The sequence below is a fragment of the Anabrus simplex genome, chromosome 2, assembly GCF_040414725.1.
Source record: "Anabrus simplex isolate iqAnaSimp1 chromosome 2, ASM4041472v1, whole genome shotgun sequence".
Lineage (NCBI taxonomy): Eukaryota > Metazoa > Arthropoda > Insecta > Orthoptera > Tettigoniidae > Anabrus > Anabrus simplex.
This window is the reverse complement of record NC_090266.1, coordinates 21,060,295-21,084,351: the sequence shown is the minus strand read 5'-3', so window position 1 is coordinate 21,084,351 and position 24,057 is coordinate 21,060,295. Positions and strand designations below refer to the sequence as shown.

Below are 24,057 nucleotides of genomic sequence, written 5' to 3'. Positions count from 1 at the left end.
ATGTAAGAGAAATATTGTAGAGATGTCTGCTGGTACACAATGAGACACAGCTCCATTAATCACATTTGAGATGTCTCATTGTGTACCATAAACACACGATAATATTAGGTCATGCATTTTACGCTGTGGTTCGAATACAATTAATTGTAGTCCATTAATTCTTGAAGAGTAATGAGTATAAGATTTGTGTGAGTAGTGTGCGTACAATTTTTTTAATAAATCCCATATAGGTTATGAAATGTTACAGAATGGAACACTTCTGTGCGAATTCTCTCTGTTTGTCTTTGGTGTATTTAGGACTTGTGCTGTTGTAGGTGCACACACACACACACACACCCTCCTTACACGCATTGTTTTTAAAAATTAGGTTCATCATGCCAAGGAAATCGACAAGGAAAACAGACAGGGGACTATTTAAAGACGAAGACATGCGAGCCGCAGTAAATGCAGTTTTAATAGATAAACTATCCTTGCGTGAAGCTGGCAGACTTCACAAAATTAGTTTCCAAACATTATATAGATATGTGGCTGCGGAAAGAAAGATTGCAGGTTCATTTGCTCACAGATCTATGACACCTAGGTATGACGTAAGGAAAATTTTCACAACAGGGCAGGAAAAAGAATTAGCTGATTATATCATTACCTGTTCGAGGATGTGTTATGGAAAATCCACTAGAGATTTACGCAATATAGCATATGAAATGGCAACTACAAACTCAATTACCATTCCTACAACTTGGACTGAAAGATAGAGAGCTGGAGTGGATTCCTAACAAGAAATCCGAATGTCAGCATCAGACAGCCCGAGAGCTGCAGTATATCCAGAGCCACTGCATTCAATCCACACGTCAATATATTTTTTGACAATTATGAAGAGGCCCTGAGGCGTTCTCCAAATGTTGCTGATGGAAGCAGAACCTACAATTTGGATGAAACGGCTGTTACAACTGTCCATCAGCCGAAAAAAGTCATTGCAGAAAAGGGATCTAAGCAAGTAGGGAAGATTGTGAGTGGGGAACGTGGAATACTTGTCACTGTATGCTGCGCGGTGAATGCAGCAGGAAATTCAATTCCTCCTGTTATGGTGTTTCCCAGGAAGAACTTCAAGCAACATATGGTTAATGGTGGAGTGCCAGGCACCTTAGGTCTTACCACCCCATCGGGTTGGATGACAGCAGAACTCTTCGCGAGTGTAATGATGCATTTCGTACAGCATTCCCGTTCTAGTAAGGATGATCCAACAATTCTCATCATGGACAATCATGAAAGCCACCTTTCTCTCCGAGCCCTTGATATTGCAAAAGATAACGGTGTTACCGTAGTTACACTCCCGTCTCATTGCAGCCACCGTATGCAGCCGTTAGATGTGTCTGTGTATTATCCTTTCAAAGCACAAATTAATTCAGCAATGGATTCATGGATGCTTCACCATCCAGGATGTCCTGTCACCATCTATGAGATAGCCTCCTTTGTCAAATTTGCTCACGAAAATGCCTTGACACCTGCTAACATCCTCTCTGGTTTTCGAAAGACGGGCATATTCCCACTGAATAGACTTGTTTTCACAGAACAAGATTTTCTAATGAATTTGGCCATGGATCGACCCGACGCTAACCTTGGAAGTCCTTCTGAAGAAACAGCTGCATCTTCAACTCCTGAAACTAGTGCTGTGACAGCAGAAGAGTCTTTTAACGAATCACCAGCTTCTGAGAAGACGGGAAATGGATTTTTACTGAGTCCTAGCAATGCCTTAGGTTATCCAAGGGCTAAAGCAAGAACAAATCAACGGAAGGGACGCAGAAAATGCAAAAGCATTATTGCGACTGATACACCGGAGAAACTTGCTCTAGCTGAGAGGTCACAGAAAGCGAAGAAAACATGTGAGGCATTAAAAGAGAAAAAACAAAAAACTACGAGAAAAATTTATTTTGACTCCACAAGTGATGAAGATGAGATAAACGTTGATACAACTCTTCATTTATATGACACAGATGATGATCTTGATATTGGCGATCTTCTTTCATTAGATCCTACAACATTTGAGGAACTTGACCGAGAACCAGCTCATGGTGATTATGTTCTCGTTGAGTTTCCTAGTAAGAAGAGTGTATTTTACATTGGAGAGGTGACTGCACCAAAAGATGATGAAGGTGATTATGAGGTGAGCTTCTTGAGGAAATGTCAAAAGAGTGTAGGGACGAAATTTGTGCATCCTCATAACCCTGATGTGGCATCTGTTTCGTCAAATGACATCAAGATGATTTTGCCCAAGCCCTTCGTTCCTGGAACTACAAAGAGGCAGCAAGCATTTATTTCGTTTGAAATTGATTTGAGACTCTTGAATATTCAGTGATTAGGTCTATACGTTTTCCTTTTTTGCATAACTATGTATATAGTGTGGTTCGTTACCACTAAATTATGCTGTTTTTATAATGTTTCATAGTTGTAGCCTATTTGTTAAAAATATACAAGGAAACATCTATTTTTCAGCAATTTACTTAATGTTTATTTTCCTTATCCTACAACATAAGATATATCGCTCTCTTACAACATAAAATATTGTAAATATATCACCCTCTTCAGAATTTAATGTAATGAGGATAATACGTAAACTTAAAGTACGTGTGAACGATGTTTATATATTTGTCTCATTGTGTACATGCAGGTGTCTCACTGTGTACCATACGTGGGGTACAATGAGACAAATGTCATAGTTTAGTAAAAAGGAGGTTGTTCTCATAAGAAGAAAGAACAATGTATTTTCAAGGGTTTATCTTCAAAAATAAATATGGGCTCTTTTTTTCCTAGTGTAACACCTTATTTTTTTCGCAATACGTAATTTGTAGAAACTGAAATGTATTTTTTGTCACATTGTTGGCCACCCTCCTCTATTTCCACACCCGGAAACGAAACAGTTTTTCTTTCTATCCATTGTTCTCCTCGTTTTGTTTGCTGGATTTCTATTTCTAACAACGCAGGCACATGGATAGAATAGAACGCCAAATTACAACACAATCAAAGCCGAGATCAAAGCAATAGCAGCATGGGAACTATCGCTTAAAATCGATACAGGTTCGAACAAGGTTAATCGATTGGGTAAAGTCGAATTCGATGCAATCCAGCAATCTTACTTCCACAATGCTTGACGTTATATGACTAATTAATTTGTTAGAAGGGCCCACTAATGAGTTTAGACTTGAAATACTTCACTTCGAAAAAAAAACTGCCTTTAATTATTAACATCGCTCATTTCATGCTTACTTGCGTTCCATCTACTGAACCTGTACATAACTATCTACACGTTATGAATGATCTCCAGCGCTATCTAAAAAAAGTGACTGAAACTACCTGAAGCTAGCTACAGATTGGAACCAAAAGCCCTATTAGAGTTTCACCCCATTCGGTGTTCGGCTGTTGTGCAGTGCACACGTCTCGCTCCGGTCACTGGTGCAGCGGCTTTTTCCCGTCTGTAGATAAGTAGAGTGTTTTATGTTTGTGTTTGTATCCTAGTAATTTTTCTTTTGTGTTTGTTCCGGTGCTAGTATAGTGTAATCCCCTTTTGGAATACTATGTCTGTAGATAGTGGCGGTGGCCCTTTAGGACGACCTCCTGATATTGGTAAAGATGCCGTGCGTGAGGACTTACACATGGACGCTAGTAATACTGATACCCAACGAGACAGTTCTCAAGATTCAATACGTGACAAGGATCAGCGTCCGCACGTTCCTGTATCTACCTATTCTAACACTCATCTTGGCCCTTACATAGTATTTGTCGAATCGACTGAATCTCAAAATAAAATAGGACATATTCACCCTATGACTCTGGGTCGGATTTTCTACGAGAGGCAAATTGGTGACGTCAAGGCCATCCATAGGAAGGGAAGAAATAAAATTCAAGTTACTTTCATGTCTAGTAAGGCTGCAAACGCCTTTCTTTCTCATCCCATTCTTACAGAAAAGAAATTGACAGCTTTTATTCCGTCCTCGAATATTCAGCGAGTAGGGGTAATACGGGGAGTAGACACTACTATTTCCGAATCCGACATTCTCACCTTCCGAAAAGTGTGTCCATTTTTAAAGTCATTTTAGAGGTTCAGGCCTTTATATTCTCTCCTTTATTATGCAAACGATGTCAGCGGTATGGACATACCGCTACTAATTGTCGTTCCAGGGAGCCGAGATGTGGAAAATGTTCCCTTACTCATTCTACTGAAGATTGCACTCACCAAGTCGTTAAATGCGCTAACTGTGGCGGAAATCATCCTGCGGGAGCAGAACATTGTGAAATCCACAAACAACAAAAAGAAATTAAACGCATTATGAGTGTTGAAAACAAATCATATTTAGAAGTGAAAAACTATTTTGCCCCATTACAGTCCCTATCTAACCCCCTTCTGATGCCCCAACATTTTCCTCCTTTACCCAATAGACCATCTCAATCGGAAGAAACTCTCCCTCGAAAGCGTAAATTTACTATGGTGGTTAGTAACCCTTCCCGCCCACCCGTTAAACCAGGTTATGACAGGGCATCATATCTCAATTTGATAAGTAATCCGAAGACGGTTCCAGAACATTCTGGCACTCCAGTCGTGCGTTTGATACCTGCTACTTCTAACGAGCCTGCATCTACATCACGGAAGTCAAGTCCCCACGGGCAACCTTCGGATTCCCACGCACCACTTTCAGCATTTCCCTCTGTCCCGGCTTTACACGGTAATTCCAATGTTAATTTTATCGACCAATGTCGCACCTTTTCTAAGAAAATTGACGATTTAATAACAGACGTGGGACAAAATGTCCGCTTGAAGCATTTGTTACAGTCATTACAGGAAGATATACTTTTATATTTACCCTCCCCTCCTTCCAAGTAAAACATACGGCTATTGTAATAGAATTGTAGGAGCACTTTCCACACATCCGCCTCCGCCTCAATCGTGTCTGTAAGCTTACACATCTCTCTTGCCTTACTTTTCTTGACAGTACCTTCTGTCCATGTGGCCGAGTAGTCAGTACTGTAACTAGGGATGGGCGCGACTGAAGCCTGGAATCGAGAGCGTCGACTCCATCGACTCCGAACACCGGTCTCGGTTCGCACGAAGCCTCTCGACTCCACGTTACCCTGATGCGCATTGCGGGGCCGCACGGTCACTTCGCATGAAGCCTGACGACTCCAAGCGAACTTGACGCTCATTTCGGGGCCGCTTGCGTGCCGAGGCGCGGAAAATATCATACATGTGCCTGCTCATTTGCCCATTGGGTTTTTTAAGAGTACTGTAGAGTGAAGTACGGTATCGTTCGCGAAGACGACGAGCGTAATGGTGTAGTTGAAATAAAACTAAACGTGTCAAGTCAGAAAGTATCGGCATAGCAGACCACGGACATTTAATTTCACGTCTTTATTTGTCGTGATCAGGAAATTGATAAACAGATATCGATGGTAAATCATTATGAATTCCACATGAACGATGAAAACAAATCTAATATGGGTAAATCCGCTAACATAATTCGAACATAAATTAAGGCTTCTAAAGCCTCCGTGGCTCAGGTGGCAGTGCGTTGGCCTTTCACCGCTGGATTCCGTGGTTCAAATCCCGGTCACTCCACGTGAAATTCGTTTTTCTCCGAGTACTCCGGTTTTCCCTGTCATCTTTCATTCTAGCAATACTCTCCAATATTTCATTTCATCCGTCAGTCATTCATCATTGCCACAGAGGAGTGCAGCAGGCCTCGGCAGCTGGTACAATTCCTATCCTCGCCGCAGAATGGGGGCTTCATTCATTCCATTCCTGACCCGGTCAGTGACTGGAAAACGGGTTGTAGGTTTTCGTTATAATTCAAGGACCACGTGAAGTCTTGTTGCAATATTATTATTATTACTATACACAAAAGCCCTTTTTCGCGACAGCCCTGGTAGGCCTTGGCCTACCAAGTGACCCCTGCCCAGCTCGAAGGCCAGTAGATTACGAGGTGACGTGTGTTCAGCACGACGAATCCTCTCGACCGTTATTCTTGGCTTTCTAGACCCGGTCTCTACCTCACCGTCATCTCGAAACCTGAGATACAGATAAAAAAAACCTGACCTGGCCGGAATCGATCCCGGGGCCTCCCTAGACTGCGGAGGTGGCTGTTATGACGCACAATGTTTGGTAAAGTATTTGTTGTAAGCACTCGCTTCTTTTTTCTGTTTTATGCCCCAGGCTAGGGATATTAATCATTTACAATTAAAAATCTAACCCGGCCGAGAATCGAACCCGAGGCCGCCGGGTGACAGGCGGATGCTTTGCTCCCTACACCACGGAGCTGAGCTAATTGAAGATAATATTGGCAATTATGTAAAGGTATACTGTCAGATTATTATTACCACTACTATTATCGTCATCTTTATCATCATCGTCACCAAAATAGACCTACAACATTAACACCAACGATGATAAAATCCCGAAACAATATTTAATGTTTGCTGGCTAATAATCATCTTGTATTCATCGTATCACAAGTTACCAAGAGACGAACGTGGAACTATAATTCCAAGCAGTTCCGACAATACTTGTTAGATGGCGTTAGTGCATAAGTGGAGTCGACACTGGAGTCGAGAGTGTCGGTTCCAGAGGAAGCAGTCTCGACTCTTCGCGACTCCGTTCGCAGCCCATCCCTAACTGTAACTCCCATCTTTTTTCACTGTCAGACATATGAACATCACCGTCGCGAATGCATAGGTAAGCTTTTTCATGAGGGTTACCAACTGCCGTTAAACGTTTCGTGTTTCGTGTCCTAACCGACTTTTCACGTTGTTGACTTAATCATCAATTTTTTTGTTGTATGTAACATCCATTTGTAACCTTTTCCTTTCCTCTGGGTACGGACTTGCACATACTCACCCTTATATGTGGTCCGGTTTTTGTTTGTTTGTAGTAAGACGTCGTGACAGACCACACAGACGTGAAGAATTAGAACCCTGTGTCCCAGTGTTTTTGTGTTCTTCCCTGATCGTTTAGCCTATATATCATTGGTATTTTCCTATGTTTCATCATTAACCGTTGCAATTCGCTTTTTTACATAGCTCTCCCTCCTCTTTCGTAGTGTACTACTTTCTTCTACTGTTGGCACCTCTCCCCGACATTAATTAACCCGCAAACCAGTGACTGGACGTAGCGTCTTACGACGATGTCCAACAACTAACCAAGAGGAAGAAGAAGAAGAAGAAGAAGAGTTTCACCCCCCCTGCTTTGCAGCGAGCAGTTGCGTGTTAGTGTTTGTCGGTGATGGGTGTCTGTTTACCGATTTGGTTTATGATACGTTTGTGTTGGTTGGGAAGTGTCAGCAGTCTACCTGCGGGAGGGGTGGGGAGACGCTTGATTGATTTATGTGACAAGGTCTTCTGAACTTGTCAGAGTATTTTGCTGGTCGTATTTTATACGTAAAATTAAAAGGTTCAGTTACATTTGAATTCGAACCATATACATCGTTCTTAGAAAATAGGTTTTTCTATAGATCCAGTGGCATCTTCATTTCTTCTGTACTGTTAATGTGGAAGAAGCAGATGGCTGAAGAAGAAAATCTAAAGGTAAGATTTCTTATAAAAGTGTCCTAAGCATGAAACTATATTATTATTATTATTATTATTATTATTATTATTTCACGCCCTGTTTCGACACGACGGGAGTAGTATAATAGGTTATAACTTGTGCTGGATTTTGTACAGTTTTGTTTTCTTACTTTCTACGAACAAGTGACAGATTTATTAAACGTTTCATTTTGCATTTAATTCGCGGTGTTACATTGGAGAACAATTAGACACTTATTTTGCATTTCAGCGAATAGTTCGTTTAATGGGAAGAAGAAAATCACTACTGTGTGTCAACATTTGACAGTCCCTTTTGCTAATTTAGGTTATTCAAAATACCTCGGTTTAACGTTAACGCACTGTTAGAGTTTTTGAGAAGTGCTTTGGTGTATTAAATCTCGCCATAAATTGGGTTGGTTTTGCTTCAGTTTTTGCTCCTTTACCTTTTGCAGATCATTAAATCTGCGAAATACAGTCTGCATACTCGTTCTCACGCTACCATTCGTCCCACTATTTTTGTTCTCATAAGCCTGTCGTGAAGTAGTCGTTTTCCTAATCTGATTTTCTGTTCTGTTACCGCTACCATTTGTTTGTTTGTTTGCTTGTCCTTTGTTGCACTTTCAGAACTGTCCGGACCTGTGTACATACAGAATCGTTGGAAAATCATTATTCAATTTCCTTCCATTGAACTTCGATAATATTTTCCTCCGAATTTTTCTCTGAACTTTAATTTAGAAGCTGAACTAATTTTTCTCACAAATTCATTCTTCATTAATTTCATTGGAGAACGGTGCTGGTACTGACTTTGTGATTTATTGGTATTCAAACTTGTGAGCTCTTGCTTCCTTAAAGTCGAGGGACAAATTTCATGTGCCGGAGTCATTCTGATATTCTAGTGTAGAGCTCAGCCATGAAGTCTTGGTACTTGCATACAGACGTAGTTTCAGTCTGCAGAATGGACTTGTCCGTCACAGTCCCCCACCTCGGGCGGGTATCAGTTCGGTCCATAACAAGCTGTCCTGCCCGTAACTTCACTGTAGAATATGGAGTTGGCTGTCACTCTGTCACCTCCACTCCTCTCCTTCCCTGCTAGTTTACGTTGTTCCACAACCTTCTGGTTGGGCTCTACCATGTATGATTGCATCCAGCTTTGGTTATTGGGTGTTATTTGCTTATTCAATTAACCCAAAGTATTATAACCTTTAAGTTTTCCAGTCTATCGAATTCAAGCTACAAATTTATTAAAACACTAGGACCTATTGGTGGTTGTGATTATTATTTTAAGAGGAGGTACAACTGGGCAACCATCTTCTATTAGTACTAAACAGAAGGGATAAAATGGATGGGGTCCTACACGTACAGAAACGAAGATATATGTCAAAGAAAGATGAGGACCACGAAAGGTATGAAAATGGAGACTTCCTATGCTTCGGAAACCTAATGTCTCGGGATCAGAAAAGAACAAGGAGTTGACGAATGGTGATCGGATAGGATAGATGAAAGTGAGGAGTGTGGCACAAGTAAGTGGAAGCAGTGGCAAAACTGAGCAATGGACCCTGTGGTCACCAACCCATGCTCTCACGTGAGCCCCTGAGGCCTTTTTTAGTCATCTCTTGTGATAGGCAGGGGGTATGATGGAAGTTATTCTACCGCCCCCCACATGCGGGAGGTCCCCTTTGACTGACCTTATGAACCCGTTTCAAAACACCCTGACACACTAGTTGTACTTCTAATAGCACCACTCAGGAGTTTCCATACTGTCACAGACCTAAATGAGACTGGGACTTCCACGAAAGCTACATTTTGCTCTGGCCTGTGTTGAAACAAAACTAGAACTTAGATGTACTTGAAAAATAACAGTTTGCTCTTTTTCAGGTATGCACTACTGCAATGTTTTCGTAAATTGCTACCTTATGTTTGACAGATTGGGAAACTTACAGCTTATATCAACGAAGCCATCATTGACTTTCATCTTAACAAATTAACCAAAATTGTTAACGGGCCTGATCCAGTTCTATTAGGTACTGTTCTTAACAGCTCTAAAGGTGTCCTACACTTTGAATAATGTTCAGTCAAATTTCAGTCCTGTGCAAATTAATCATGTACTACGTACCTTTAATCTTTCTTAATGGCTAATATATCCTCCTTTCTGTTTTGCGAGTAACATTATGATTTAGCATATATTCTACGTGCTTTGAGTGCATAGGCCTAAGTTATTTTTAAGTTCATTGTCATGATACTTATTTCCAGTTAGGCTAATTAGAGACTTTTGTCATGTTGATTTTTGTGGAACTGTCGCATAGCCTATGGGATTAATGTATGGAAAATTCCCTGGCCTGATTAGCATCTGCATGTTTTCACTGAAGAATTTCTTCACCTCCTTTGAAACATGGCAAGGATGCAAGAATGCTGAAAACTTTATTGCAGGAATGGGTAAAAATTTGTAAAAACAGTTATTTTAAGAAAAATAACTACCCCCTGTGGGTGGGGGTCACAGATGAAGAATACACCCACGTATCCCCTGCATGTCGTAAGAGGCAACTAAAAGGGGCCCAAGGGGCTCTCAACTTGGGAGTTTGGATTGGCGACCATGGGGCCCTTAGCTGAGTCTTGGCATTGCTTCCACTTACTTGTGCCAGTCTCCTCACTTTCGTCTATCCTGTCCGACCTCCCTTGGTCAACTCTTGTTCTTTTCCGACCCCGACAGTATTACAGCATTCGAGGCCAAGTGAGTCTTTCATTTTCACGCCCTTCGTGGCCCTTGCCTTTCTTCGTTCGTTACTTCATTTTTCGAAGTGACGTTCTTTCTTCTTCTCTCTCTCTCTACCCCCTGTGGGTGGGGGATGCAGACGGAAAATACATCCACGGTATCCCCTGCCTGTCGTGAGAGGCGACTAAAAAGGGCGACCAAGGGATGATTGTCTCGGAACCATGAAACTACTTTTGATTAGTACCATCACGCGGGGAACACCATGGGTCGCCTTTACTTGCGTGTAGTGCCACTGTATTAGGTACGAAATAGGTTTGTAATTAGTAGCAGAAAAGAGTGGTTCCCCTGTGGGTTTCCAGTACCCATGTGAGCAACACGGTGGGGCTGGGCGTTGCCTGTGAGTTGTGCCACTATATGAGCGACACCGTGGGTCTGCGTTGCCTGTGATTAGTACCCACTATGTGAGGAACACCACAGGAATACCGGCGCCCGTGACTAGTACACATAGGTGAGGGACCTCATCGGTTTGCGTTGGCTAAGAGTTGTGCCATTGTGTGAGAAACATCATAGGTCTGCATTACGTGTAAGACGTACAATACTTGTGAGTAGTACCATAATATTTGGAACACCGTGAGTTTACGCTACCTTTGATTAGTACCGCAACTTGAGAAATACCATGATTCTCCTTTACTAGCGATAAGTACCATTCTTAGGGACCTTTGGCCTGGATTTTGGACCCCTTTAGACATCAAGCATCCTCGATTCGGGATTGTGCTTTACAAGTGGTCCCTTGATCAGTAATACTATTGTTTATGATCGTTTTTGAGTCTGATCCACTGATTGTTTTGGGTTCACGTCCATTCATTCTTCATGACATTTTTTTATTTTGATGAGTGGATGATTTTGAACTTTTTGTTTGTCATTTCATTTCGTACCATTAGGGGCCGATGACCTCGATGTTAGGCCCCTTTAAACAACAATCATCATCATCTTGGTACCGTATCAATACGTTGGCTTTTGCATATTCCATAATTGATTTCATCCACTTGTTGTGTAAGTCAGTGTGGTACCATTCACAAAGTTTAGTTGTGTTAAGTCAGTACGGGACAAAATATGAGATTTATAAGCTGTTCACAAAGTTTACCACACAGATCACATATGCACGAATCCATGGGTTCATAAGACCTCTGTTAAAGTATGGTTCCATTGCATAGGATCCTCACCAGGGTTACTTGATTCGATAAATGGAAAAGATCCAAAGAAAAGCAGCATGATATTTTTCTGGGTGATTTCAGATAAAATAGTTGTTTATCATTTAAATCATAATGGTTTGATTTACTTGGCTCCATATTGACTTTAAGCAGTCTATCAGCGATAACTTAAAACTTGTAGTCCACCTAGTCAGTACTTATTACTATCTTTTATTGTTGGCTTAATGCTGTACATGTGTCAAGAACTTGTATGTTCTCTTCTTTAATGGCTGTATAATCTAAGAAGCCTTCCCAGCACTTGTTGTCACCATTTTATTGTGCGTTAAAAATAATTGTTGTTTTGAAAATGTTGCAAATTTTGAGCTGGGAAAGCTTGGGATTAATAAGACGTGGTGCTCGACTAAGCATACGACATGGTATGGAATGAGTTTAGTAAGTGAATAAGCTTGTTTGGAGTTTCTAAAGGTAGGAAAGAACATAATATGACAAGGTTAAAATTCTACAGGACAAATTGGGCCAAATATTTGTTTGTGCATATGAAGAGGAATTAGGGATTTAAATAATTTTTGAAGGGAGATTTTTAGTAAATTTCCAGTTTCTTTGAAATCATTTCAGAAAAGTCTAGGGAAGTTAAACAGTTGATAGGGAATCTGCCACCTAGGCAATGGCTCTGAATGCAAATATTAGTGGTGATAAATTGATTTGTTGGTTGATTGATTTGCAGTGATGGTGGAGATAGCAGTGCACAGTAAGTCTTGTAAAAATGTGACTCCTAAGCAGACGGAAATGGCACGCAATATCCTGTCTTGAGGCAACAGTGACATCACATTTCACCCCCACCCCGCCCCACAAAATTTAGGATCTTTACATCTCGCAGGCCAACAAAGATTTTTATGTTCCAATTTTGGCATTCCATTCTTCTGCTCAGAATTTAACTGAATTCATATAGACATACAACTTCATTGTAGACTGTTATGCCTTTCGGTATTCAGTCTGCCAGCCTCTGTGTACTTACTAACTGCCGCCACAATCCTCTATTTATTTTCGCCGGGCTGAGTGGCTCAGATGGTTAAGGCGCTGGCCTTCTGACCCCAACTTGGCAGGTTCGATCCTGGCTCAGTCCGGTGGTATTTGAAGGTGCTCAAATACGTCAGCCTCGTGTCGGTAGATTTACTGGCACGTAAAAGAACTCCTGCGGGACTAAATTCCAGCACCTCGGCATCTCCGAAAACCGTAAAAGTAGTTAGTGGGACGTAAAACAAATAACATTATTATTAATCCTCTATTTGTAACTAGTTCTCTGACCTCGTTTAGTTCTATACCTCTTTAAGTCATTAGAAACTGAGTCTAAAGCAGACCCTACACGGTCAATAAAATTGTCAGTACCGAAAAATATTGACAGTAATACTGATCGTGTGTGGACTGGAATGATGGAATGAAAGCCAGTACTGAAGCAGATCTGGATTTCGTGATCTGTGAGCGTCAGTACTGTAGAGTGGTGGGGATACTGACAGTTACACTGACCGTGTGAGTGCGCTTGTCATTATTTCTGTCAGTATTAACGGAGCAGCTATGGAAGACAAATGCGTTTCTCACCGAGGCCATGTAGAGGTGCTTGTGAAACCGCCAAGTAGGCCTATCGAACTATATGGAACGCTGCCAGAATAAACATAACACAATACTTCACATGTTTCCACTACTACTGTACTGATGGAAACTGGTGACATTATAGCAAAAGACTTTAAATATTCAAAATTTCTACCAGTTACAAGATACCTCAATGTCACCGCTAATCTCTCTGCCACCGATAAACAGGTCTGCATGTTTGTATTTTGCCTTATTAGAAAAGGCTCTACCATTCCTAGTAATTTTGCAAAAGTACACTCATTCGGAGATAGTTCTGATAATCTTCTGCTTCGGTGTATTGTATTTCCCTCAACAACTTCATATGAGAATGCTCTTCTTTTTTCCTACGCCAATCTTTAACCTATCATTTACGTTTAACACTGCGTTTCGTGCAGAGTGCTAATATGATAGCTACACATGCCCGTCATGTACGATCAATTTTGATATAATACCGCAATTGCATGTTATAAATCTCATTCCGTATTGATGGTTATTGACTTTTTATTTGTAAAGTGAGAATACCGCAGTGGTAAGTAAGTGCACTAGTACTGACCAAAATATTGACAGTAATAATGGTCATGTAATGTAGCTACACTATTGATGCGTGCTGTCAGTATTATTGACTCAATATTACTGACCGTGTAGGGTCTGCTTAACAATCATTCTTGGTCGTCATCTACTTCCCTTACCCTCTGTAACAGAGTCAATTTTTCTCATAGGTAACCTATCCTCCTCCATTCGCCTCTCCTGACCCCACTACCGAAGATGGTTTATGGATACATTTTCATCCATCGAGTTCATTCCTAACTTATTCCTAATCTCCTCATTCAGAGTTCTCTCCTGCCATTGTTCTCACCTATTTGTAGCTTTCATGTCTGTTATGAATATGATATCTTGAGTCCAGTCAGCTTTCACTCCCTTAAAGCAAGGTTGATCTGAAAACAGGCCAATGTAAAGATAGTTTCGTCCAGGAGCTGACTTCCTTCTTGCAGAATACTGTTGATTTCAACTGCGAGCTCACTGCATTACCTTTGCTGCACCTTGATTCAATCCCTATCACTATACTACCCTCCTGGAAGAGCACACATCCTAAATACACTGACTGACAGAGCAAATACAACACCAAGAAGGAGTGGTCAGAACTTGATGCCAATTGCAGGGTAGACTGACGTCACTGAGGTATGCTCATGATGTGAAATGCGCCGCTGTGCTGCGCACGTAGCGAACGATAAATGGAACACGGCGTTGGCGAATGGCCCACTTCGTACCGTGATTTCTCAGCCGACAGTCATTGTAGAACGTGTTGTCGTGTGCCACAGGACACGTGTATAGCTAAGAATGCCAGGCCGCCGTCAACGGAGGCATTTCCAGCAGACAGACGACTTTACGAGGGGTATGGTGATCGGGCTGAGAAGGGCAGGTTGGTCGCTTCGTCAAATCGCTGCCGATACCCATAGGGATGTGTCCACAGTGCAGCGCCTGTGGCGAAGATGGTTGGCGCAGGGATATGTGGCACGTGCGAGGGGTCCAGGCGCAGCCCGAGTGACGTCAGCACGCGAGGATCTGCGCATCTGCCGCCAAGCGGTGGCAGCCCCGCACGCCACGTCAACCGCCATTCTTCAGCATGTGCAAGACACCCTGGCTGTTCCAATATCGACCAGAACAATTTCCCGTCGATTGGTTGAAGGAGGCCTGCACTCCCGGCGTCCGCTCAGAAGACTACCATTGACTCCACAGCATAGACGTGCACGCCTGGCATGGTGCCGGACTAGAGGGACTTGGATGAGGGAATGGCGGAACGTCGTGTTCTCCGATGAGTCACGCTTCTGTTCTGTCAGTGATAGTCACCGCAGACGAGTGTGGCGTCGGCGTGGAGAAAGGTCAAATCCGGCAGTAACTGTGGAGCGCCCTACCGCTAGACAACGCGGCATCATGGTTTGGGGCGCTATTGCGTATGATTCCACGTCACCTCTAGTGCGTATTCAAGGCACGTTAAATGCCCACCGCTACGTGCAGCATGTGCTGCGGCCGGTGGCACTCCCGTACCTTCAGGGGCTGCCCAATGCTCTGTTTCAGCAGGATAATGCCCGCCCACACACTGCTCGCATCTCCCAACAGACTCTACGAGGTGTACAGATGCTTGCGTGGCCAGCGTGCTCTCCGGATCTCTCACCAATCGAACACGTGTGGGATCTCATTGGACGCCGTTTGCAAACTCTTCCCCAGCCTCGTACGGACGACCAACTGTGGCAAATGGTTGACAGAGAATGGAGAACCATCCCTCAGGACACCATCCGCACTCTTATTGACTCTGTACCTCGACGTGTTTCTGCGTGCATCGCCGCTCGCGGTGGTCCTACATCCTACTGAGTCGATGCCATGCGGATTGTGTAACCTGCATATCGGTTTGAAATAAACATCAATTATTCGTCCGTGCCGTCTTTGCTTTTTCCCCAACTTTCATCCCTTTTGAACCACTCCTTCTTGGTGTTGCATTTGCTCTGTCAGTCAGTGTACATGAAATTATCTACCTGTTCCAGCTTTGTTTCCCTAATCGGACATCCAGTTCTCGTGGATTTCTTATCCACTGACATAAGTTTGGTCTTTGAAAGGCTAATTCAGTTAAAAAAAATTTTAATGCCTGTAGAACATTGCAGTTCTCAGACAACGTCAAACTGTACCCTTTAAAAATGAAAACACATAAATTGTAATTTATATACCGGTACAAATAAAAACCACACATTTCTAAACCTCTTATCTTTAAATCGTTAGAAACAGAGTCTAACCATCATCGTCATGGTCTTCCTCTACTTCTCTTACCCTCCATCACTGAAGTCGGTTTATGCGTACAGCTTCATCCATCTGGTTCATTCCCAACTTAGCCTTTATCTCCTCATTCCGAGTACCCTCCTGCCATTGTTCCCACCGGTTTGTACCAGCAATAATTGTTGCTACTTTCATGTCTGTTACTTCTAACTTATGAATAAGATATCCTGAGTCCACTCAGCTTTCGGTCCCGTCAAGCAAAGTTGATCTGAACACAGACCGATGTGAAGACATTTTCGTCCTGGAGCTGACTTCCTTCTTACAGAATTCTGTTGATCGCAGCTCTGAGCTCACTGCATTAGCTTTACTGCACCTTGATTCAATCTTGCTTACTATATTACCACCCTGGGAGACCACACATCCTAAATACTTGAAATTATGTACGTGTTCCAGCTTTGTATCACCAATCTGACATTCAGTTCTGTTGAATTTCTTACATACTGACATCAATTTAGTCTTTGAAAGGCTCGTTGCCCCTATTTTCAAGTTGCAAGATATTTGACTGCAGTTTTTCGGTACAATCTGCCATTAAGACCAAGTCGTCAGCATAGGCCAGACTGCTTACTACATTTCCACCTAACTGAATCCCTCCCTGCCACTTTGTACCCTTCAGCAGATGATCCATGTAAACTAAGAACAACAAAGGTGAAATGTTACAGCCTTGTCTAACCCATGCAACTACCCTGAACCAAGAACTTGTTCTACCATCAGTTCTCACTGAAGCCCAATTTGTTTTCATCCAACTTCCTCTCAATCACTGATCGCACCCTCCCTTCCAAGATGCCAGTGAATACATTGCCTGGTATACTAATCACTCAATATACATTGTTCAAGCTTTTGATCAAAAAGATCCATTTCAGTGTCAGACATGGATTACTTTTTAAAAACAATGTGTGCAATTACTTTTAGATGAACATTTAAATTTTTCAAAGTGATTTTAGTATAAGTTCTGTTTTATTCAATATTTTTCTACTGTAAACATTTTGCATCCACAGTATTAACACTTGTAAATATTCATCAATACGTTCTACGTAAATTATGATGACTCCTTAGACCATGTGTCTTTTAAGATGGATTGAGGCTGATGATGCCCAATAAATAGTGTGCGAAACATGTACCCTTCAAATTTCTGGCAATTTCCATGTGTATTTAACCACACTATAGTGGAATAAATTGTATTGAATAGGTGATATTAAAAATTACTTCTTGTATAAACTTTGTGATTAGCTATTTTTCAATACGGAATAATGACGAGAATAATGGTTTGTAACAGTACTACGGTGTCGATCTACTAGTCCAAAGTCTCAGTGCTGGAATGACCAGGTTGCAGATAGCCGTGAACACTCCTCCGCCATTATTTTTGTAAGTGTGCACACTGCTCATTCCAGTCAGTGCCTCGGAGCAGGGAGTGAATAGCTCGAATGCTATGATGAACCAGTGTGTTATGTACCAGTAGTATCTGAAAATTTATGAACCAGAGGAATGGTATGCTAAAGAAGAAAGTTATTTAACTCCCAAGCTAATTCCCGCCAATATTCAGGCAGGATGTTATGCTTGGTACGACCGGGCGAGTTGGCCGTGCGGTTAGGGGCATACAGCTGTGAGCTTGCATCTGGGAGATGGTGGGTTCGAACACTACTGTCACAGTCCTGAAGAAGATTGATTTCTGTGGTTTCCCATTTTTACTTCAGACAAATGCAGGGGCTGTGCCTTAAGGCCACGGCCGCTTTCTTCCCACTCCTAGCCCTTTCCTATCTCATCGTTGCTATAAGACCTGTCTGTGTCTGTGCGATGTAAAGAAAATAAAAAAATACTCGGTACGCAACAATAATCCCAACTATCAGAGATCAAATCAAAATCTCTTTATTTGCAAATGAGGTGTCTACCTCGGTGGCAAATGGTACACTAAAATACATTGTCAAGCACTAAATATTAAATTAACAAGAGAAGAAATTTTTCCTATAATACAATATTATACAATTTACGCTAACGATGTTTTCTATTAAACACACAGCTCATCCTTAATAAACTTATATTGTTTACAAAATTCTACTTATAATATCTCCTGTACTACTTACAAATATAGTCAACTGATATACAGTATGTGGAATTACTTCAAATGATACTATACAACTGGTATAAGATTAATATTTACATTGCATTTATTTACTTTTTTTTTTTTTTTACCCGTTCTGGAACCTAATTAGCAGAACGACCTGCTGCGTCGTAACCAGAGCCCCTTTCGCCACCACTTTTCAGAGTTCCTGAAGGGCCTTCACAGCTACCGTAGCGGTCCCAGGGCCCTCGAAGTCCCCACTGTACTTCACCCCTACAGGCAGTCCCCTACTTTGGCTGTCCAAACTCCTTAGACCAGGGGATGGAATTATTTATTCACATACATTGTTTTTTTAAATTTACAATAACCTGCACTGGTCGAATGATTTTCTCTGTTGCTGTTTATTCTCTTCTTGAATATCTGTACAGATTTTGGAAAAGGAGCAAGCACTAACCATGGTAAACTGTTCTACTTCTTCACGCCCTTCCCAATGAATGCAAATTTACCCCATTCGCTGCTGATATAATTATTTTCCAACTGAAGCCTCTCACGGATTTCTCTCCATGCTTCTCCTGTATAGGCTCTATATAATACTATAAGTCTAGTTTTCTCCCTTCTCTTACTTAAAGTTTCCCACCCAAGTTCCTCTAACATTTCTGATACACTACTGTTTCTCCTGAAATCCCCTGTTACAAATCTTGGTGCTTTCCTCTGCACACCATCTATTTCTTTTATTAGGTATTCTTGGTGAGGATCCCAAACACTGTTTTCATATTCCAATAATGGACGAACCATATTTAAGTAACTTTTCTCTTTTAATTCTTTGTTGCATCCTTTAAGTAGCCTCATTATGACATGTAGCGATCTGTATGCTTTCCCAACAATGTCATCAACATGACCCTTCCAGTGCAAATTACTTTCAAATCTCACACCTAAGTATTTGCACTTGCCATCTTTTGGGATAACTACCTCATCCAAAGTATATTCAAATTCAGTTTTAAAGCTCCTGTTTGTAAATGTTGTAACAGTTGATTTGCCTCCATTAACCTTCACATTATTTTCTTCAACCCATTGTTGGATACTTTCAAGTTCCCTTTGTAATTCTGAACAATCCTCAGTGTTGTTTATTTCCCTATAAACAATTATGTCATCTGCATACAATCTTATTTTTGATGTTATATTGTTCCCTAAATCATTTGCGTATACCCTGTGCAATTCCCTTCCAAACTTTCTCTTCCTGAGATACATTATTTCCTACTTTGACTTTCTGAACCCTTGAATGTAGAAATGTTTTTATCCAACCTGTAACCCTTACATCCAATCCTATTCCCTCCAATTTCTTTAATAATATTCCATGTTCCACTCTATCAAAGGCTTTAGAAAGATCTATGGCTATGCAATCTAGCTGACCTCCTGAATCCAATTGATCTGATATGTCCTGCTGAAATCCCACCAGTTGTGCCTCACAAGAAAATTTCTTTCTAAATCCATACTGGCTCCTCATGAACCAATTTTTATAATCACATATCCCTCTGATGTACTTCGATATTAAACTCTCCAGTATTTTACAAACTATACTGGTCAGGCTGATTGGTCTGTAGTTCTCTGGTTTCCTTTTATCACCCATTCCTTTATAAATTGCTATTCTTATAGATTCCTTCCATTCTTTTGGTATTACACTATTATTTATGACATAGTCAAAGAGAAATTTTAAATAAGGCACTATGTACCACCCCATTGTCTTTAATACCTCCCCAGTAATTTGATCACTTCCTGCTGCTTTTCCTTGCTGAAGCAGTTGGATTTCTCTGAAAATATCTTCATTTGTGAATGAGAAGTTTCTTGTTTCCCTCTGTGTGTCTCCCTCTCTATCTTCTGTTAGTGTTTCCAACTCCTGACAATCATCTACTGAATCTCTGAATTCCCTACTAAATAGATTTGCTTTCCCAGTATCTGTTAAATAGTGTTAACCCCCTTCTCCCACCATTGTGGGAATTTTGATTCCTTTTCCTTTTTGATTCCTGATATATGAATACAGCTTTTTCCATTTCTCTTTGTGGTCATTACCCTCTTGAAGTATGCCATTCATATAATTGATGAGGGGGAATAAAATACACAAAGCACATCACAACAAACAATGGTCAATGTAATGTTATTGTTGATCAGTTTTGAGTTTTCTGTATTCTAGGCCTTCACATTTAGTTTTCTTTCGACTCTGTGATATTAGGGTATCTTATACAATTATTTATAGTGTAGACTGTAGTTCCTTATTCCCCGACTTTATGTGCCGATTTTCATTAAAATATGTTCACCCATTTTCTCGTGACTCGGCGCTTATATGGACTTAAGCAACAAAAATCTAAATTCACGAATATGTGTTATCATAGCCGGTACGGTAAAAATGTATGACATAAATGATAGGAAATTTAATACTATATAACTTTAGTTACGTAGTATTTATTGACAGGACCACTAATAACATATTTAAGAATCAAATTTTAAGTATTCCCCTAAACTACCATTTCAATAAGCGTGAATAAAGTTATTTTATCCTGGATTGTAGCGACTTATTCTCCGACTTTGCATACCGATTTTCATTAAGCTACGACCACTAATAACATAAATATCTGAAATGTAAATTTTAGGCCCTTCCTAAACTACCATTTCCCTCAGCGTGAATAAAATTATTTATTGCCTAGATTGTAGCGACTTATTCCCCGAGGTTGCGTACCGATTTTCATTAAATTCTCTTCAGCCGTTTTGTAGTGATGCGTGTACATACATACAGACAGAAATAACGGAAAAAGAAAAAGTGTATTTCCTTATTACTGTGGCCACGACCGATACAGAAATAGCACCCTTCTTAAATTCTGAGCAATGTACAGACAACTCTTATTTTACATATATAGATGTGTGGGATGCATTTTACGAGATTTTCAGAATCAATCAATACTGATCCGCATTTAGGGCAGTCGCCCAGGTGGCAGATTCCCTATCTGTTGTTTTCGTAGCCTTTTCTTAGATGATTTCAATGACATTGGAAATTTATTGAACATCTCCATTGGTAAGTTATTCCAATCCCTAACTTCCCTTCCTATAAATGAATATTTGCCCCAATTTGTCCTCTTGTATTCCAACTTTATCTTCATATTCTGATTTTCCTACTTTTAAAGACACCACTCAATCTTATTCATCTACTAATGTCATCCCATGCCATTTCTCCGCTGACAGCTCGGAACATACCACTCATCACAAAGTTTACACAATGAGTAATTTTAATATCTTGTATTCAATACAGTTTATTCCACTATTGTGTGGTCAAATACATACAGTAACTAAGGCCAACAAGGGTGTATCAATAGTTCTCTTTGACAAAGAAACATATATTAAAAAAACAGAGGATTTCTTTAACAGTAATGGGTGCACGGTTGTTAATAAAGATCCATTGGTGAACATACAGCGTAATTTAAAGACAATAATAGAGAGTTTGACATTTCTGTTTAATGAACAAGATCAGCAGAAACTCGTAAATATGAATCCGAATATTCCAGTGGCAAGAGCTCTTCCTAATGTACATAAAAATGATATTCCAATGCGTCCTAATATCAACTGCCATAAAAGTCCACCTTATAAAGCCTCTAAGTACATTCATGGCTTCCTTAAGAGACATTACGTATTTAATAACAAGCAGCCCTTAAGGAATTCAATAGATTTTTGTGAGATTTTAAGCAAATTTAATCTTCAACCAAATCAAGCAATATGCTCTTTTGATGTGAATAATATGTACCCAAATATTCCGACTAGTGACATAATTAACATGTATGATAACATCTGTAAACATACTGGCCTCAGTAGAAAGGAGATTGACGAGTTCATGAAACTTTTGAATTTTGTTCTGGACAACAATTATTTTACTTCTTTTATGACCACATAGGATCACTTTAGTCAGTCCGTTGTTCAGGTCTCTTTGAAGGGATTGTTCAGGCTTTGCGGTTCTCCCAGTACTTTTTCAGACGCTCCGATCTTCGTGCCCTTTCCTCAGTTGAAAATATGCGTATTGTTGGGTTGTTTTGTGTAAGGGTAAATCGAAGGTTTGTATTCTTGAGTTTTGTATTCAATTTTATGTTATTTGTGGTGTCTTCTGTTGTAAGGCCTATTTCCTTCAGATCCTCTCTTACTTCCCTGATTCATTTACATCCTGTTGTGATATTTTTTGGGAAGAGATTGTGTTGTACTAGTTGTTTCAGAAGTCTCGAACCCTGCATCCTCACGATATGTCCAAAGAATCCCATTCTCCTTTTACGCATAGTATCTGTAATGGGTTCTAGCTCCTTGTACACGACATTGTCAGGTATTAACCACCACTGTCCATCTTTCTGGTATTTTTTGTTGATGCAGGCTCTTCCAATCTCCCTTTCAATTTTCTGAAGTCTGTCAGTCTTTGATTGTTTACTTAGGTAAAAACATGTTTCTGCTGCATATGTAGCTTCTGGTTTTATAACTGTGTTGTAGTGTTTTATTTTTGTATTAATTGATAGGCATTATTTTTTGTAGATATCCCACGTTACTTTTTGTGCTTTAGCTAATCTATTTGTTCTTGTTTGGATTGAGATTTTTTTCATTTAGGTTATGTGTTATTACTTCAAATCAAAATCTCCTTATTTGCAATTGAGGTGTCTACCTCGGTGGCAAATGGTACACTAAAATACATTGTCATGCACTAAATTTTAAATTAACAAGAGAAGAACAACATTTTTCTAGAATACAATAATATACAATTTACGTTTGTGCTTTAGCTAATCTATTTGTTCTTGTTTGGATTGAGATTTTTTTCATTTAGGTTATGTGTTATTACTTCAAATCAAAATCTCCTTATTTGCAATTGAGGTGTCTACCTCGGTGGCAAATGGTACACTAAAATACATTGTCATGCACTAAATTTTAAATTAACAAGAGAAGAACAACATTTTTCTAGAATACAATAATATACAATTTACGCTAACAATTTTTTCTATTAAACAAACAGATCATCCGTAATAAATTTATATTGTTTACAAAATTCTACTTATAATATCTCCTATACTTACAAACATAGTCAACTCATATACAGCTTGTGGAATCACTTCAAATAATAGTATGCAACTGGTATAAGAGTAAAATTTACATTGCATTTATTTACTTACTTTTTTTTACAATTTTGGAACCTAAGTAGCATAACGACCTGCTGCGTCTTAACCGGAGCCCCTTTTGCCACCACTTTTCAGAGTTCCTGAAGGGCCTTCACAGCTATCGTAGCGGTCCCAGGGTCCTAGAAGTCCCCACTGTACTTCACCCCTACAGGCAGTCCCCTACTTTGGCTGTCCACACTCCTTAGACCAGGGGATGGAATTATTTATTCACATACATTGTTTTTTTAAATTTACAATAACCTGCACTGGTCGAATGATTTTCTCTGTTGCTGTTTATTCTCTTCTTGAATATCTGTACAGATTTTGGAAAAGGAGCAAGCACTAACCGTGGTAAACTGTTCTACTTCTTCACGCCCTTCCCAATGAATGCAAATTTACCCCATTCGCTGCTGATATAATTATTTTCCAACTGAAGCCTCTCACGGATTTCTCTCCATGCTTCTCCTGTATAGGCTCTATATAATACTATAAGTCTAGTTTTCTCCCTTCTCTTACTTAAAGTTTCCCACCCAAGTTCCTCTAACATTTCTGATACACTACTGTTTCTCCTGAAATCCCCTGTTACAAATCTTGGTGCTTTCCTCTGCACACCATCTATTTCTTTTATTAGGTATTCTTGGTGAGGATCCCAAACACTGTTTTCATATTCCAATAATGGACGAACCATACTCAAGTAACTTTTTTCTTTTAATTCTTTGTTGCATCCTCTAAGTAGCCTCATTATGACATGTAACGATCTGTATGCTTTCCCAACAATGTCATCCACATGACCCTTCCAGTGCAGATTACTTTCAAATATCACACCTAAGTATTTGCACTTGCCATCTTTTGGGATAACTACCTCATCCAAAGTATATTCAAATTCAGTTTTAA

The 24,057-nt window shown here is 40.3% G+C and overlaps 1 protein-coding gene across 3 annotated transcripts in view; it reads left to right on the top strand.

The window, feature by feature from the left end:
* The first annotated feature begins 7,240 nt into the window (after positions 1–7,240).
* Positions 7,241–24,057, top strand: part of LOC136863885 (E3 SUMO-protein ligase PIAS3) — a 566,508-nt gene continuing 549,691 nt past the window's right edge. For all 3 annotated transcript variants that reach the window (XM_067140273.2, XM_067140272.2, XM_067140276.2), the window contains exon 1: positions 7,241–7,566. In XM_067140273.2, the coding sequence (XP_066996374.1) occupies positions 7,528–7,566 (39 nt within the window). In that variant the 5' untranslated portion in view covers positions 7,241–7,527. The remainder of the gene's footprint in view (positions 7,567–24,057) is intronic.